Source organism: Pleuronectes platessa, chromosome 21 (genome assembly GCF_947347685.1).
Source record: "Pleuronectes platessa chromosome 21, fPlePla1.1, whole genome shotgun sequence".
Taxonomy (NCBI): domain Eukaryota; kingdom Metazoa; phylum Chordata; class Actinopteri; order Pleuronectiformes; family Pleuronectidae; genus Pleuronectes; species Pleuronectes platessa.
Window position 1 is genome coordinate 7,582,341 of NC_070646.1, and position 17,859 is coordinate 7,600,199.

The following is a 17,859-nucleotide window of genomic DNA, read 5'->3' on the forward strand; positions in this document are numbered from 1 at the left end:
ATATGCCAAAACATGCAGCTTTCAGATGGGTAGAACATGCGTCTATAGGACACATGACATGTTTACCACAAAAGAAACCCACCGCATATTTACAGCCGATTGTGTTGTGCTATAGATTTACTTCAAACTCGATATCCGGGAGGATTTGAACAGAACCCTCATTGATTCACTTTCCAGAGGAATCGCTGCCTGGATCAGTTTACCTTGTTACCTTGTCACACTATGTTCTGGTCTGATCTCCATGTCCATTTCCGCTCAGCGCAGCCCCCCCACCCCTCAGTCGCCACCACGCCGACCAACAGAGCTGGCTTTGTCCCTGAGGCCGGTCGTCCATTCCTAATCTCCAGTCTGTTTTACCGCGCTGGAGACGTACCGCATGCTTTCAAAGAGCAGAGTGAGCTGTTCACGCATGCCCTCCCATCTCCCAAATGAAGCTCGGAAGAAACCTCGTGACCCCAGTGGCGAGAAGTGACTCAATATTACAGATTGTCTGAACCATCGAGATCTGGAAATAGAAGAAAACCTGGAGAGAGGCCACCTTAATTATAAAATAAACTATATGGCACAAAGTAAAGCGTATACCTCCACCAAGGCCAAACAGTCACTTTAAATTCACAGATATACATTCCTTTAATATCCCGGATTTCTTTCAATATGAACTATGATTTATTCCCTGGGAATCAGTGAAATGAAAACAAATCTCACAATGTAATAGAACGTGATAAAAATGTGATCCAGAGCCACGTGAAAAAGTAATGGCTTCCTCCCTGACCCATAACGCATCCTTCCACTAAGTGTCTTGCTATTTGGTCCGGTAGTTTTGGCGTGATCTTGTTATAAAACTAAATAAAACAAGGGATGGAGTAATTACTATGAGAAGCAATGACTTGTTAAAACCGGTTTATTATGACACCAGATAGTACAAATACACATAAAACATAAAAACACACTGCTAAAAAACACACCACAAATAAAACCACTATGCACAAATCAACCAACTGAAGAGTGAGTTAAGCAGCCGTGCTTCTTGAGTTGATGCTGAAAGTGCTTGAAGTTTATTCTTTAAAAGGAACAAAATGATTCTTTTTAATATATTGCAAAAAGGAAAATAGAGTAAATCCTACAAAACAGAAACTTCTTGCTCGTCCCAGATCACCTGATATCGTCAAAACTGTTTAAGTACTGTTTGAAAACTGTTCCTTAGGATTCATGTCTCGGGAGTGGAGCGTGTAGTCCACTAACTAGAAGGTTGGTGGTTCGATTCCCACTGGAGTGTCCTTGGGCAAGATACTGAACGGCAAAGTGCCCGAGTGTGTGAGTGACGTGTGACAATGTAGTTTTTTGACTGTATTAATGTGTGTAAACGGAAAAAATGAACATTTAGAAAAGTGCGATATAAATACAGACACTATTTAAGTTTAAATTTGCAAAAACGTTGAATTCAGCTAAACAATCCAAGCACTGCTGAGCGACGTATCAAAACAACCAGAGTCTGAAACGTTTTGGTTTCTGCCGGCTCAAAACAACTCAGGGCTTCTCGCACAAATACCACTGATCCGTCCCTCAGGTAAAACGGTAAACAGACGTTTGAAATAGTGAGGGGTTTGAGTACAGTGTAATGATGTTTCAGGTAGAGAGATGCCATGCAAGGAGATACCATCAACGCAGAGAGCCTCCCTCTATTGCATTAGCTAAAGGCACTGATATCTTGATGGAAATAACTTCATTTTGGCCACTGCCAGGCCCGGTAAATACAATTGCTAGCTGTTAGCGCAGCCGTGTAAGCCCGGTAACTGATGGAGAGTGACCCAGACGCGGTTGTGAATGGTGCTGGTGGCCGCGCCCGTGGCTCTCGAATGCGTTATCGTCTCCTCAGCGCGGCCGAGCATATTAATAAAGCACCTCGCAGTCACACGGTCCAAACCTCCGCAGTAAATCACCCCCCATTTAACCCAAAGAGGCAGACCCACGCTCGGGCCCCCTCATTGTACCAGAGGCTGCCTGTTGTTTTTTTTCAAACTCCCACAATTAACACATTAAACACTTCAATCCTGAACTGATGTGACACAATCAGTTAAAATAATGACGAACTAATGGGCGGTGTAAAGTGTGGGCTAGCCCTAGAAAATCCACAACAAGAGAAAGTTAATCAGGCTAATTCTCTGAAAGCATCTTCATTAACATAATGTTGCCAGAGAGGATCCGATAATCAGGGAAATTGGCAAATGGGCCTTTTTCTCCCCCCCCCCCCCCCTTTCTTTCCTTTATCTCGATAAATTAAGACTGAAACTGCTCGTACAACATTACAAAATACAAACACTGCATAGTAAAAGGCACTCTGTAAAAATAGCAACCTGTGCGAACTACATTAAGAGTTTGGTTTGTCTTGTTGCCTCTGAATATTTGCACACACACACATATTCGTCATATGCTGAGGTTGATGCTGCGAATGGTGCCTGCCGGGATTTTGGCGTCTGCTTCCTCGCCGCTGATCCTGAAGATCACAAAGATGTTGGACGCGATGGTGGTGGTGGCGCCCAGAGATTTACCCAGCCAGCCATGAGACCCGCGCTTGTACATTTTAACTGTTACCTGCGGACAAGGAAAGAGAAATGGAAACAAATATATACATTAAATTTGTATTATTGGTCTGATCTTCATATGTCTGATACAAGTGGCTTTTCAGGGCTTTTCCTGGGGTCATGATTCGGACCCAGACTTCCTGACCTCTGGTTGAAGTGAAGCAGACACTCATGACTTTCACCTTTGACCGCTAGAGGCTGCTGCTTTGTCTATGGGTCTGTAGACTGACAAGTATAAACCTACGATCACGGCCTGTTGTCAATTTAAAAGTTTCATTCAAATTTCGACCCATAAAGTACAGATTTGATGACTAAGAGGAACGTTTAAAAAAAAAAAAACTAGATTACATATGAAGTTGGGAACAGTATGATGTTTGTAATTCAGTTTACAGTGAACTCACGACGAAATGAAGTACTTGAAATAAAGTAGAAACACTTACATATGTAACCTAGATGTCAATAAAACCTTGAGATTTAGAATGTGTTTAAGCTCAATGATCAAACATCTTTTTGACAGCAAATTACCTTAACTAAACTTTAACTAAAGATTTTAACAGTTCATCAGCTGATGTTTTTCATTTTATATAAGAAATAATAGTGACAAATTCCCATTGCGAGTTCACAATAACATCTTTAGTCCGTTTCATCTGGCAAACAAAGATGAAGCTATACTTGCTTGTTGGGCCGATTTGTTTTGTTTTCAACATGTCTGTAGTTTTCTATTTGGCTAAATAGTTAACATGACGAAGCAAATCAATTCCTCTTACATGGACTGTATCTTAGATTGTGGACGATTAATCGGTTTATTGACAAATTTACTATCTGAGCTGCAGAAACGTTGTGCGACTGTGTTGGAGAAGAGATGCGACAGCCGCCGGGAAACAGAATAAATATTAAATTAACCTTGTTTCTCGCTGTGAGCTTTTTTAATTCCCCTCCACGTATTGAATGGAGTCATAGCTTGATTTTATGTAGGTTGTAGGGCATAATACGCTTTAACACTACATCAAAACTGCCTGTTATGTTTGAGCCGGACAATGGAAGCCTTAACTAGATTTAGACATGCAGGTAACTGAACTACATCCATTTCAAAAAGAATGCCTCGCCACATCTCTTGTTTGGCTGCATTTACAGGGGATAACAGAATATTACAGTGCCTTTTCACAGCTCCATTTTCTTTCACTTAAGCATTAGGCAATTTTTCAATTATGATTTTTTCTGGCCCGTGTTCTTTCATCCCCGGCTCTCCATAATGTCTGGGCCTTTTAGTTAATGGTAGTGACAGTCAGAGCCCAGTATATCGGCCCTTGTCCATTTCGCAGGTCATTGTGGAAGCCCAATAGGCCTTTTATTACGCCGACATCAAAAGGCAGATAAGCATTAGAGGTGGGGAAAATACCCTGCACTAGATATGTTCCCTCTTTCCTTTGTCTGCTATTGAAAGTGATCATTTTAATAGTGAAGAGGTTGCCGAGCTTTGGGGCTGATGGGGAGTGCGACACCCCTGACAGCCTGCGAATACGAGCAAGTCGGCAACACAACACAAGCGCACAGCACACCCCTCAACACCTGCACACTCTTGCTGCTAACCTAATTATCTGCAACAAAGGCCACTGCGATTTCAGACTCACATCTTTTTTCGCCATTTACTTACTTATTAGTGTGCATTAAAACATGGAGAAAGAGGAAGGGGGGGGGGGGACTGAACAATTGTGTCTTGTAGTGAAGCCTTGGCCGAACGCCACATGGCTTTTATTACAAAAGCATGAGACACTTCAGAGAGACTGAGTGTCTATTAATTTTGGGATGCATGAAAAAAATGGCTTCGTGACAGCTGGTGGCAAAGAGGAGCGTGAACCAACACAAAAACATCCGAGAGGAATTATTCTAACAAATCATAGCGGGACTTAATAGTTGGTAATCAGCAATTAAATCATTAAATGAAAGTGAAGTCGAGTAATTCCATCTTTGTGGCGCAGACACAATAGTGGCTGTGCATCATATTCAAGCCTGGACAGAAGTAGAACTATGAAACACACACTGACGGAGCAGGAAAGTGTCCACGGAGAATTTACCTCCATTAAGGCTGCACTATCCCCCGAATGATAACTTTAATATGGTTCACGGAAGAAATCATACACATTTGATGGGGATCCAGGAATTAATAACAATAATAATATATAGTCCATTTATGACCGAACAATAACCGAATAAAGATCAGTCCACTAAAAATATTGATTTTGACTCACATTATCCACAGATATTAGAAGTCTACACATGTTCTAGTTCATTCATAAATATCTTTGCACTATTTCTCGGGAAATTCACAAAAACATCCTATGTGATAAGAAAATTTAAAAAAGTTTCCTTGATCCGCACCAAAATTAAATAGATTACCCTGGTAATCAGTCCAATAGTTAAATTCACAATCCTGCTAACGAACAAACAAACAGATGAAACCTTTTTCCTTGTTGGAGGTAATTAAAGAAAAGGACAATGGTTAAGGCTAAACAGATTCCAACATTGACTCATTAGTACAGAAATTACACAAAGAAATACTGCGTTATTTGATATCCAAAGCACCGACATAAGTGAAATGTGAATTACATCAAGGTTGTGAGGCTGAACACGGAAGATGTCGGCGTCTTTGGCATACAAATCAAAGCAGGGAGTTGGTGTCTGGTCTAGACGACCTGCCTGCCAGGTGATACAGAGATGATGTGTCAGGTACAGGAACTGTTACTACATGTTGCCCTTTCAGCCACTTGAGGCAAGTGTCTGAGGGTAAAGACGATACGGTGTCGTACTCACAGAGGACCAGAGCGTAAAGGAGCCGCGCATGGGAAAATGTGATTTAAAGCGCGAACAGCTCCAAACATTTAAGATGAGAAGCAGCATGTCGCAGCCTTCAACCAGCCGAGATAAGCGCGGATGAAAATGCCTCACTTTTTGTCTGTACGTTATCCACAAGCGTCTGAGAATCGCAGCAGAGACGGGCATGAATGTGTGTGGAAGACTTCATGGCGAGGAGAGGACCCTTGGGGCTAAGGTTGGGTGTCACACAAAGGGCTGAGAGCTCACCTAACCGTGTCTACCCTGATCAGGCTCTCACTTTCGGTGTTGGGGGAGTCGTGTGAATGACATCACTCCTGACATTTCAACTCAGACAAACTCGTTGCTCTTATTTACCGTCTGCTAACAATCGCTAAATCCTGCCCTGGGTTCACCATCAACTTGAACCCTCTTAAACACAAGACAACAGCTTGTTCTGAGCAGGTTCCTCCTCTTCTACCTGCAGGGACATTCACGGCTCAGATTCTGAACGGACGGCTCAGAAGTCCATATTTCTTTAAATCGGGAAAACAAAATGAACGAACCCACATCGTGAACCCCTTGCCCTGCACACTGCGGATCTAATTGTTTCAATATAATTGTGACAATTTGCCACTGAAGGTCTCGACAGATCTGACGAATGGGAATAATGCGAGGGGCTGTGTAATTGGGTAGGGACGTGTCACCACCTGCGTGTATTGCCATTCACAAAGTTCAGATTCTTCCCCCTGATAGAGTCAAAGAATCCCAAGCAGGGTATCCGTCAGCAGGGGCCTGTTACCTGGAGCCATGGGTGCAGTGTTTCAGGTGAACTCTGAGTGAGCGTAACGCCACACCAGCCTCAGACGACGGGCTCTTTGTTCCGCGCCGTGTCTCACCAGACACACATGGGGGGGGAACACTGAGTAACACACCTCCGGCGCACCGGGCGTCTTTGTCGCGGAGCCAAACGCGATGGACTCGGGCCCAAAGTGTTTTGCTATCATTTCAAGCAGGACGTAACGAGGCGATTAGATAAACAATGTGTGGTTTGGCTCGCTGGGCGAATACATCAACAACCTGCTGAGTCGGGTGTGAGTCTCTGGATTATCAGGGATTTGAATCAATTCGAGGTTTAAATCAAGACAGATTATCGCTTTTAAATTACAACATTACATAAATATTGTGAATAGGTCTTGGAGATCTGTTCTAACAGATGTCTAACATTTCTTTAACATCGTTCTGCAATACGATTCAAATAAGTATTGTAAAAATTATAATACGAGGCCAGACGCTGAAAGCATTTTCTATTAAACAGAGGGTTCAACATCTGATCGTAAGATTCAACATCTTTATTGGAAATTATAAAAATCGAATTATCCTTTTATTATGCTCTGTTAAACCAGAGGGACCCAGGCTCTAGACAGAACTTCCACAGGCCGCTGTTACCAGCAGATAAACTAAGTTATCAAAGGGTGCATGACCTCACATTCACGTTTATTTTTTTTATCTTTAGATTAGACTTGCATCTTTTCAGTCATTGTGGTCATTTCAGAAAGAATGTAACACATGGCAAAGTGTTCACAGTATCTGAAACTTTGCAAATGCGGTGGCTCCCTACTCTCATAACAGCAATTCAACAATGTATAAATCCTTGAAAACGTTATGTGCAAGATAAATTCATCGACAGGCTCTAAAGATCAGAAACCGTGCGTCTGTTTTAAGTTGGACGACCCGCTCTCAGAGGGGTTCAACAAGTTAAACAATTTGCAGCCATTTTGGAACATTTGCTCACTGTTGCCTGAACATTTCTCTCTCAGCAGTGGATGTAATATTAATGTACTCTTGGCAAGAGCAGTAACTGCAGGTGTAAGTAAACACAGCAGCAAAAGGGACAGCTTTCAGTTAGTTGTTTCAAGTATTTCATATTAATTTCCTTTACCAGAGTGATGAGTTAAATTTGCAAAACTATAAACAATTTTTGTCTTTACACCCCTACCTGCTGGAGAGAGGCATTTAATGTTTTTTTTGATAATGCCAATATTAATAGCTTAACTGTTCATGCACAAAATGTCAGATAATAGTGAAATCACAAGATGATATTTTTGATAGTGCCTGGCTGGAAATGGTGATGATGGAACTGGGGAGGGAAAATTAAGAAATCCTCACATTTGAGAAGCTTATCGTTTGAGGGTCGTGGAAGAAGCTGGAACAACATAAAACCTGAAACAACTACGGAGTCTTCTAATAAACTCAGTCTGCATGTCTTTGGACTGTGGAAGGAAGAACTCAGAGTACACAGAGAAAAACCACAGACACGGGGAGAACATGCAAATTCCAGACAGACCCCAACCAGGCCGGGATTAAAACTGGAAACTTTCTGCTTTAAAACGACTGTGAACCACTGTACCGCCCACATTCTCCTCATAAACGACTGAAACAATTACCTTAATATGATAATTGACATATTTGAATGTGTGTTGAATGGCTGATCAACTATTCGCTTCTGCTAAGTTGCTTGTGCTGCGCTATCTCCTGCATGAAATACTCCAACATCACCACTGAACTGCTGAGCTCCAGCTGCCGACCGTCCATTAAGATGCCTAAACTTTGCAGTAGCGTCCATATCCATAACTACATCTGTCTTAAGCCATGAATGCAAAACATGACTGGTTAAGGGCTGAATAGCTGCGTCTCTGCTTCCACGCAACCTGCCCCAGCTAACAGGAAGCCATTAGACTCTCTGCAATAACCATTTACATCCATTCACCCAGCTCTGACTTTATTTTCATCCGCATAAGTGCATTTTCTGCGAGAGGTTTAAATATGAAGCCCCCTCCTCCCCCCCCCCCCCCCCCCTCTCCTCAATGGGTCTGGTCGTCTGGCTGACTTGAGAGGGCACAATCTATGACTGATTTAATTTGCTCTTTACGAACATCTCTAACAGCATTACCCCCAGAGCATACACTGACTGTCCCCATCTGACTCCATTAACTCCCAAATCAGGTTTAAAGACCATATTGATGCCGTCCGTTATTAAGGGTGATTATCAAAACAACAGACAATGGGCCAAAGTGTCTGTTAACTAGTTTATCCCTAATTTCACGTAACTGTAACAGATGGCAGGGCTGTCAATTACATACTGTATCTGCTGCACACAGCGGCCACCCACTGTCTGGATGTGCAGCGCATTAGCCTTTACATTAAAAGAACGATAGTCTGCTCACAGGTGGTCGGAGGAAATGGACTGAGCGCACCAAATAAACTACCAGATTAAATGTCAAACACAGAAATGCATCAATTTGAGGAAACAGTGAAAACTCACCACTTACCGGATGGTGTTATTTTCTAGCTGTTACTTTTGTTGTATAAAAATAATAAGAAATACAGAAATTCATACGGGAAAAATTTCGAACGTTGCCATCCAGTCCACTTCACCACCTTTATTCTCCTCAATTAACGAGAATGGCTTTTGAAACTGTAATTAAGTGTCTCTGCTCCAATCGGCCTCTTCATTATTCATGAATCTCTATTGATCATATCGTACAAGCTGAACCTCGGGGATCACTGTAATATCCTGGAGCCCCTAAACAAATAGCTGAGCTCACCGAGATTAAAATTAACATCTTGGCCACTGACTGACCCCCCCCGAAAAAGGAAAAGTTTCCTTTAGATGCTAAATCCAGCGTTTGATGCCAAACTGGACAATGAGTCTCATTAACTGGAAAAACCCTTTATGAAGCCTTTCTTTGTGATCATATGATAAGGGCTGCGGCAAAAGACTGTTTTCATTAGTCGTTATTATTTTGTAATAAGTTGTAGTCAAACTGCTTGTTTTATCCAAGTATTAGTCCCAATCATTTTGAGTAAAGCATCTGATCTCCACATATTGACGAATCCAAAAATTGCTGAAATGATCACCGAATAATCAATATAATTTAAACAGTTTAGCTCAACACGCAATAGTATTGATTCTGTTGTAAAAACTAATTATTCACAGCAAAATACAATAACAAACTAACATTAAATAAATTACCTTTCAATTTACACAACTAACCAATATTATTAGAGTGGTTAAATATTCTTATTAAATGTCAATATGTTGATTTTAATTTTAATTGACTAAAAGTATATCCAGAAACTATAAAACTACTTCTGTGTGATATTTTTACCTTCAGTATCCAACATGCATACATTATTCATGCGCATCACAGATATTATCGACTGTGTCTTGCACAACCGCAGCTCATTCCACATTCAAAGACATTATTTTGTAATGAATATTAATGGCTTGGAGCTTTATTTTAAACATGTATTCAAATTTACTCCAACTCAATCTCCACCTGTGTTAAGTAGGAATGTGTAATACATGAACCCTAGCGGTTGATGTTTAACTAAATTAACAAAAGAGCGCGTGAAGAGCCCTCTAGCCTGACTGCTGTTGCATGCTGGGTGATGAATTTTGAGGAAACACATTGAGTCATCTTCAGACTGACAGATGCGGAATCTCTCCACGGGACTCTCCACTGTGGTTTAGTGCTCGAGTGAAAAAATAGATTTTTTTACCAAGTTTAATCACATGCTATTACAAGGCAGCTTTTATCATTGCCTTCCACTGTGTAAGTGCTGGTGTCTTCACTAGTTCATTACAGACACTTGTGATTCTGCAGCACTCTTCTCGTGTGTAATTGCACGGCCGGCTTTCCTCTGTGGCTTCCTACACACACTCCGGCGCAAATTATTTCCAATTCCAGTTTCCTTTCGAGAGCAACGCTGCAATTACAGAAATCTGAACATCCCGGTAATTTCCCTGCAGTTTTCACTTCGGTTGTAAAACACCAGTAGATCTTTTTTTCTGTGTGAAATTCTTCAAAGAACTTTTCCTTTTAAAGTTTTCTATAGTACGCGCATTATCCTCCCACAGAGTTTAGTCGAGTACTCGATGAACCCTGAACTCTACAGGACTGACAATCTGATAAATCGCACTTTTGATTAAACAACTTTTAAACATGCTTTTTAGTAAAAGTTTTAGTAAAAGTTAAAATATCCACCTGTGTTGTTCCTGTGGTCAGAATGTTTAACCAGTATACATATGGTTCCGCCATGTTCCCTAAAAAAGATCATTTTTAATAAATAGTAATGGGTGCTGCATATGTTTTCTTCAAATGGCTAAAATATTGTGATTTTTTCTCTACATAAAAACACCAGAAAGCCAGAGTGGCTGCCAATATTATCTATTTAGGCAGCAGAATTTGCAGGCTTTGTAAATGGCCAGCTCCAGGCCTTTTGTGTGGCTCCATTCATTATCACCACAAAGCGGTTGATGTCTCCCCTCTCGGCCTTTTCAGTGCTAAGCACGGAGTGCACCCGCCTGCCCATTACGGGTCTGTGACGCGTGCAGCCTGGGAGATGGCCAAACGGAGAGGAATGCGAGTGCGGAGTTAAATTAACAAGCTACATCTGTGCGGAATCTGTGGCCAGTCAGAGAGATGAGATCTCCGGCAAACGAGCCTCTGATCATTTGTCAGCCGAGAGGTTGTCGTTGAATCGGCGGCTTTTCGCTCGTTGGCTTCGCCTCTATTAATCAGCTAATAGGGGGGTGTAGTCAAGTTACGGTCGAAGGAACTCAATTGTTGTTTTTCAGCTATGCAATTAGTCGACGCTCTGTATGCCGAGTACGGGTACAAGGGCTTCGTGAAACAGTCCGATTTCAGAAAAGGAGACGACATAAAGATGAACAACACAAGTAACCTGCACTGTAAATGATGACATGAATAGATCTTGAGGTCTTTCTCTCTCTCTCTCTTTAACACACACAGACACAGACAGAAACACACACACACACTGTAATTACCCCTCAATCCATACAAATTGAATGAAGCCAGAACCGGGGTCTAAGAATATAGACCATAATTAATAAATTACAGCCACTCTACTCAATCATTCTCTACTTTGGGGAGATGTAGACATCCCATTCTCCGCAGAGTAATTGACTGGGCCTACAGCAAACACACCTAGTGCCTCCGAGGTGGCTTTTGTGGATACATCTGGTGCCACTTCCGCACAAACCAAACAGCTGGCCAGAGTGAGAGTGCAGGTCATATCACAGATCTTCCAGCCCGTGTGTTTACAAGTAACAAATCAAAAGCATGCATTATTTCTGGGCTCTGAAAATATGCCTGAGGGAGATATCAGGTTTCGTTGCCACCCCCCCTCAAGGTTCCCCTCGCAGCTGCTGCACACGAGCCAGTTTTTTTTAAAGAAGAGAATAAAAGGATGAGACTGTCCCCAAATCCAGTGGAGAAATATCTTTAACATTTTTTCTGCTTGCTCGAACAAATCCATGGTCAAAATGAATATTTTCTGGTGGTTATATTTAGGAATCTGAAATTGGGAGTGTAAAAACATATACACAGGCATGCATTTGAGCATACTAAGTGGGGTATGCAGACAGAAAAAAAGGATATTTATCATATCTCTGTGTAATATGGAGGGAGACATGCGCCTCACACTGCCTCTATCTACAAATATTTCTTTGAAAATAATATATTTTCCTGTTGTCGTCGTGTGTGTCCCCCCGGGCTAGAAAAGGGCCTGCTGAAGACTGTCTAATGATTGTTGGGTCATGTATCAAATGTACAGCAGCTGGAGGCGAGAGGGGGGGGGGGGGGGGAATACATACAGTCTGGGGGTTGGAGGGGGTTGGGGGTAAAACTAAAGCCTGAGTGGAGTCTGTAAGGAAAGCCCAGGCTGAGTGTTCGGGTGCTGAGGGTTGGGTGTGAATCTGTAATGGAGGGGAGGGGGGTCACACTCACTGTGCCTTAAGAGTTCTGACATCTATTCCATTCAACAAATGTATAATACAAATAAAAATAATTCTATATTTGTGAATGTTTTAGGGGATAAACAAAACCACTATTATATTTCGCCAATATGCATACGTGCAGTTCAACTCATTGCAAAGGTGACAGTTGAGATGTATTTTCCCGAAATCAGTAGAGATAGCATTTAAGCAACTAGCTATTCATTACTTTGCAATAGAATAAACAGTAATCCCCCCCAAAAAATCAGCCCGTCAGACCATTCTTTTAAGACGCTAAATACCAACTGCATTGATTTTTCATTCAATCACAAGCTGGTGAGCCTCTGTTGACAGAAGAATGAATAAAAGACTGAAGAGTTAAAGCACTAATTAACATGAGAAGTGTTAATGGAAATCATCTTGAGTGCACACTAGAGTGACAGCAGCCAAAGAGAAGTCCCATTCAGCTTTTTCCAGACGGTGAAAGAAAGATTTCTTTGGAAAACGACACCTATGACCATGCCATTGCTTAACTTTGAAATAAACCTATAACAGAATTAAAATGTTGGTTGACAGTTGTAAATAATGTTTTTGTATCATGGTGAAAAAATATGTAAAATCAAAACTTTACGACTCTTGGGAAAAATAGCATTGAAATTACTTAATCTGGTGTTTATAAAGTCACAACCCTAATTGTGTTTTAAATAACTGTAAAATTGCTGCCATGTTCTCCATTTCTTCAGCCTAAATGAAACCTGTGTTTTTCCAGTTGCCTGAACATGTGAGGAGTGACTTGACATTTGAGTGTTGCAGTCATAAAGCACTACTGCCACCTGCTGGTCTTCCAGTTCAGGTTACATTATTATTTTGAGCCACTGACACAACCGTCCCCCCTCATTTCACACACACAATATGTGATAGGTGGTAGTGGACTGACCTGAGGAGCGTGTCCCAGCAGCGCCCACAGCGAATCAGGCGACAGGGTCTTGACTCTGGAAAACTCGAGTGTGTCCGTCTCCTGTCGGTTGAGAGCGATGTACTGGCAGCCCTGGTAGTCACCTTTCAGCTGCTCGCCACAGTGCAGCCGCACCAGATCCCACGTTCCCACTCCCCCCAGGACCTCACGCGCCGACTCCATCTGCCTGTACGACAGATGACCTGCAGGACAGAAAAACGCAAATCAGGCTTGTAGCCTTTCCTGTCAGATGTCTGCTTAATTTAACTTTACTAGTGGAATTTTGTTGCACTGTTAAAACTGTTTTTGAGTTCCCTACGTGTTTTTAGGATATTTTATGCCTGTTTTTGAGTCATCATGAGGGATATGACTGTAGATGAAATGAAAAACGGATGTGATGACAAGCAACACAAGTCTCCAGCTAAATCTAAACTAGGGGGACATTGTCCACCACTGCTGATGATTAACAAAAGCAAACTGTCTTTAAAAGTAGATTCATCTGTTTTTAGAATATTTGTATATTGAGAACTTGCCATTTTTCTTTATGCTTACACAGCTGTTAATCATATTCTTAACTTTTCTGGAACTGGTTAATGTGGACTCACTCACCAGAGAGCCAGGAGGGAGTCAGAGCGTCTGATATCCAGGCCATGTAGCCCTCCCTGAAGGATCTGAGGAAGTCGTCTATCTGGCTGTGGGAGACCAGCTCCCTCCTCTTCCTCAGCTCGTCCTCCAGCTCACAGTCCGGGGAGAGGAAGATGACCCTGGGGACGAAAAGGCTTTGGCGCACGGACACTCCACTCCTCTTCAAATGGCCGCATAAGTTAGTCGTCTTGGTCTAGAGGAGAGGACAGAGAATTCGTGGGACAGATTGTCTGGTCAGATTTGTAGTTCTACTTTTATCTGATCAGTCTCGGATTTAATAAACAGCTGCTTGTGTTGAGAAAATGCTTAAAATTTGAGAAGTTTTAACTTTTGTCAAATTAAAATAGAAAAAAGGTGTTTGTATTCTTTAAATCAAATAACTTTGCTTTGATTTGAGTACATTTTTATATCTTCAAATGACTTATCTTTGAATTTATATTATGGTCTGGTTATGTCTGAATGTTTGTGGCATCTGTGGGTTTTTGTTATGAACTTTTACATTGATATTAGAAAAGAAACATACAGCAAACCGTGAGAATTGTTCTCTATTTATTTTCTGTTGCCAGACTAATTGATTTAATTGAGTTAATTGATCCAGGAATGAGAATACTGAATGCTAACATTCACAGAGCATATCTCAGTAATTAACCATTCTGTTACACAAGGACCTTAAAAACACATAAATGCACATGTCCACATTTTAATCTCTTACGGGACCCATTTAAAGAAATCATATGTCCACAAATTAGCCCAGACGGTCGAGCTTTTATCTGCTTTGTGTAGAATTAATGAAGTTAATAGATCCAATTCAAGCAGAACTATTTCAATAATGCAGTGTGTGTTTGCCATCAGACTCTTCTGTCAAGCTCCCCATCCAAATTGAGCGTCTATAGAGATGGTAATGAATGACTCTGAACAGACCCAGGCCCATAAGGTGACAGCTGTGTTTAGGCACCTGCCTGCTTTCACCCCCCCTATGAGCATAATTGCGGCCTTTCAAATGAAGAGTGCCCACTTGGGAAGTTTAGGAAGCTCCACTTTAGTGTTTGAAATTTCCATATAAATTGTTATGGTGACTCATAAGCTCTTAACACGACTGAGGTTTGGATGAAAACAATGTTCTAGACAATTGTTTGGACCTTGGACTAAAACGTGCCAGACAGTTTGACATTTGGGTTTTTCCGCGATGCTGTTTGGACATTTCAGCTAAATGTGTGTTTGTACCGTGATGGCTTTGAGGGGATCTTCAATTTGCTCGATGCAAGTGTTGGTAAAATGTTGGTCCTCTTCTTTCACTCGCACATGCCAGTTTTGGTTTTGAGCAGACACGGTGCCTCTCCAGGGTTTTACATCGATGCAGAAGATCCCGTGGCCTGCAAAAACACAACAAGAAGAAAACATTTTAAACTAAGTAAATGTTTTCAAACATTAGCGTGTTTATTTATTCCCAAAGATCTCAGCCCAAATATGAATTTACTACCTCGACCTATAGCTCATACAACAAAATAGAAGATACAGTATGAAATGGCTTTGGTTGGTAGGAATAAAATCTTTTTAATGGCAACTAATCACATATTATGATCACTAACCTTCTCTGGTGCAACCAACTATTAATAATACATGATATCGTTTATTTAATACCCACACATCAAAACAAAAGTAAATATATAATGTGGAGATTACTACTAGGGCTTCAGGAAACACTTAATGTCAATGAAATGACCAAACAATGATTCATTCCTCATTTAAATGGACAGCCACTTAACCACAAAGACCTGGAAAAGGCCATTTTTTAGATACTACATGTTGTTATTATGATAATCGACAAATAACGATTCATCACAGATACCAACCAGTGAGGACAACAATGTTGATGTCATCTTTTGTCTTCTGCAACTGGTCGGGGACACGCAGATTGCAGAAAACATCTTCCTTTCTAAGTCCGGGGAGTTTTCTACAGAGACAGTAGATGTAAAAAGAGGTTTTAAATAAGGGGAGCAAACTGTAAACACAATTTTGACATACTAGTGTAAAAATGTGTCAAACAATTTTCTTTTAACAGGGTAAGTAAGCAGAAACCTAAAACCCTCTTCCTGGACAGACAAATATGTTGCTAGTGACACAAATGTTTGACATGCCAAACAACAACAAACTGCAGTTGTGCCTCTGGCCACCAGTTGTCCCTTTTACCTCTGTTTTGGTCTCCACCAACTGAAAAGGAAAATATCTGCTCCTAATTGCTCACCAACCAACTGCCTGCTTTGCCTGTCAGCTGTTCTGATGATACGCAGGTAGCACACAAGGGGTTCATCTGAGGTTTTTCGGGAAAAAACTGTTTGTGTTGGGCCGTAAAATCCCAAACAACGAGCTTAAAGACACAATAATGCTACTCTGTATTCTGGGGGTTCACTTTACCCACAGCGCTTCTTCACTGTTGTCAGTGAGGTATTGTTGAGGTGAACTCACCGGACATGCTGTACAAATTCAGGTAGCGTCTGTGCGCTGGGTGGACTCAGGCCTTGGGCACTTTCTGAAGCTTTGGAGCTGAGAGGGAAGTGGGTGAACAGGCTTCCGAGCTGGAGCATTATAGTCTGAAAAAGAAAAAAAAACATCTACTTTGATTTACTTTGCTTATTTTTCATACATTTTTTAAACTGGCAGCCTAAACTTTAAATGAAACGACATGTTATAGTCAACACATACCAACAATATATATACAGACTATTATTCAGACAGGTACAATGCAAAGAGACAGTTAAAAAAGCTCCCTGACATGAGAGCTAGGCTAATGCTAACAGCTGCTTTATTTACACACACTTGAACCTAAACTTCGGCGGCTCGTGAGGAGAACAAAGACGCACACGCACACGCACACAACACGCACCAGTGGAGGTCTCGCGCTGCTTGAGGATCCTTAAGAAGAGAAACCCAGAGGATTCAGATCGACATTTTGTCTCACTGTGTTGTTGACGTCGTCTTGTGTTTTCTCTCTCACACGTGAAGGATGTTACTCAACATCCCCCCCCGCCCCCCTCCTGCTCCTCCTTCCCCTCCTCCTCCTCCTCCTGCTGCTACTCCAGCTTTTCCTAGAGGGAGTAAACAACAGCCCACGTGCAACCAACTGCAGCGTCATATTTCAACATCAACCCCCCTCCCGGGACATGACGTCAGAAGGCATGTCACTCAGCCCCCCCCCCCCCCCGCAGTGTGTTGATGTTATTTCCACGTGATGTTCCCCGGATAGTTTGAGCCATTAATCAGCTGAGGGAAATACAGAAGGGGGGGGGGGATGTTACACATGGGCCCCTGAGACATGTGTGAGACCCCCCCCCCCCCCCCCCCCCCAACCACCAAAGTGACATCCTCCCTGTAGATGGGGTTTTTCTTATAACTAATTTTGGATCTCACTATCTGAAGTCCCAAAACATATTTTTTATAACAACGACAACATTGAACTAAATGTCTTTTATTTTATTCATTTATTTTTTGCTATGGATTATGTGAAGCACTTTATAATCTTGCTTAGAATAGTGCTACACAAATAAAGCTCTTATTATTATTACAAGTTACTATTTTGTTGCCACAGGCCCTGAAGTATACTTAAGTAAAAAAGGTTACTTAACTTTTTTACTTAAGTATACTTCAGGGCCTACGTTCATCTCTGTATTCGTTTTGATTTGTTTTTCATTGTTGTCTCTCTATCTCCATTGTTGTATTGCTTCCCTTTGTGCTTATAAACTGTGATTGGGACAGAAAAGGTGAAAATATATGCAGTTGGGCCTCGGAGGAATATTATTGAATAATTCAAGGATCTATGTAGCTGGTTCAGATTTAAGTTTTAACTCCAATAATTCAGTTTATTCAAAGGCTTGTAAACAGTTTTCTGTGAGTTAAGTACTTATAATATTATTCTTGATTACAAGTGACCCTTGAGACAAAAAAGTTATCACAGCGAAGTTTAACCTTGACTTTTCTACATTTCATAGCATATATGGGAAGAAACTGATGAAATACATCCTGTCTGTCTTTTTCCTGAACTCATCGACAGTCCACAGAGGATTGTT

The 17,859-nt window shown here is 41.5% G+C and overlaps 1 protein-coding gene across 1 annotated transcript; it reads right to left on the reverse strand.

Moving 5' to 3' along the window:
• Positions 1-2,246: 2,246 nt before the first annotated feature.
• On the reverse strand, positions 2,247-16,820 carry si:zfos-911d5.4 (uncharacterized). Its single transcript, XM_053414523.1, has 7 exons — positions 16,680-16,820; positions 16,262-16,386; positions 15,649-15,749; positions 15,020-15,168; positions 13,760-13,988; positions 13,133-13,353; positions 2,247-2,592 (listed from the first exon to the last, which is right to left on the reverse strand). The coding sequence occupies exons 2-7, from the start codon at positions 16,378-16,380 to the stop codon at positions 2,425-2,427; spliced, it is 987 nt and encodes a 328-aa protein (XP_053270498.1). The 5' UTR covers positions 16,381-16,386; positions 16,680-16,820; the 3' UTR covers positions 2,247-2,424.
• Positions 16,821-17,859: the final 1,039 nt, after the last annotated feature.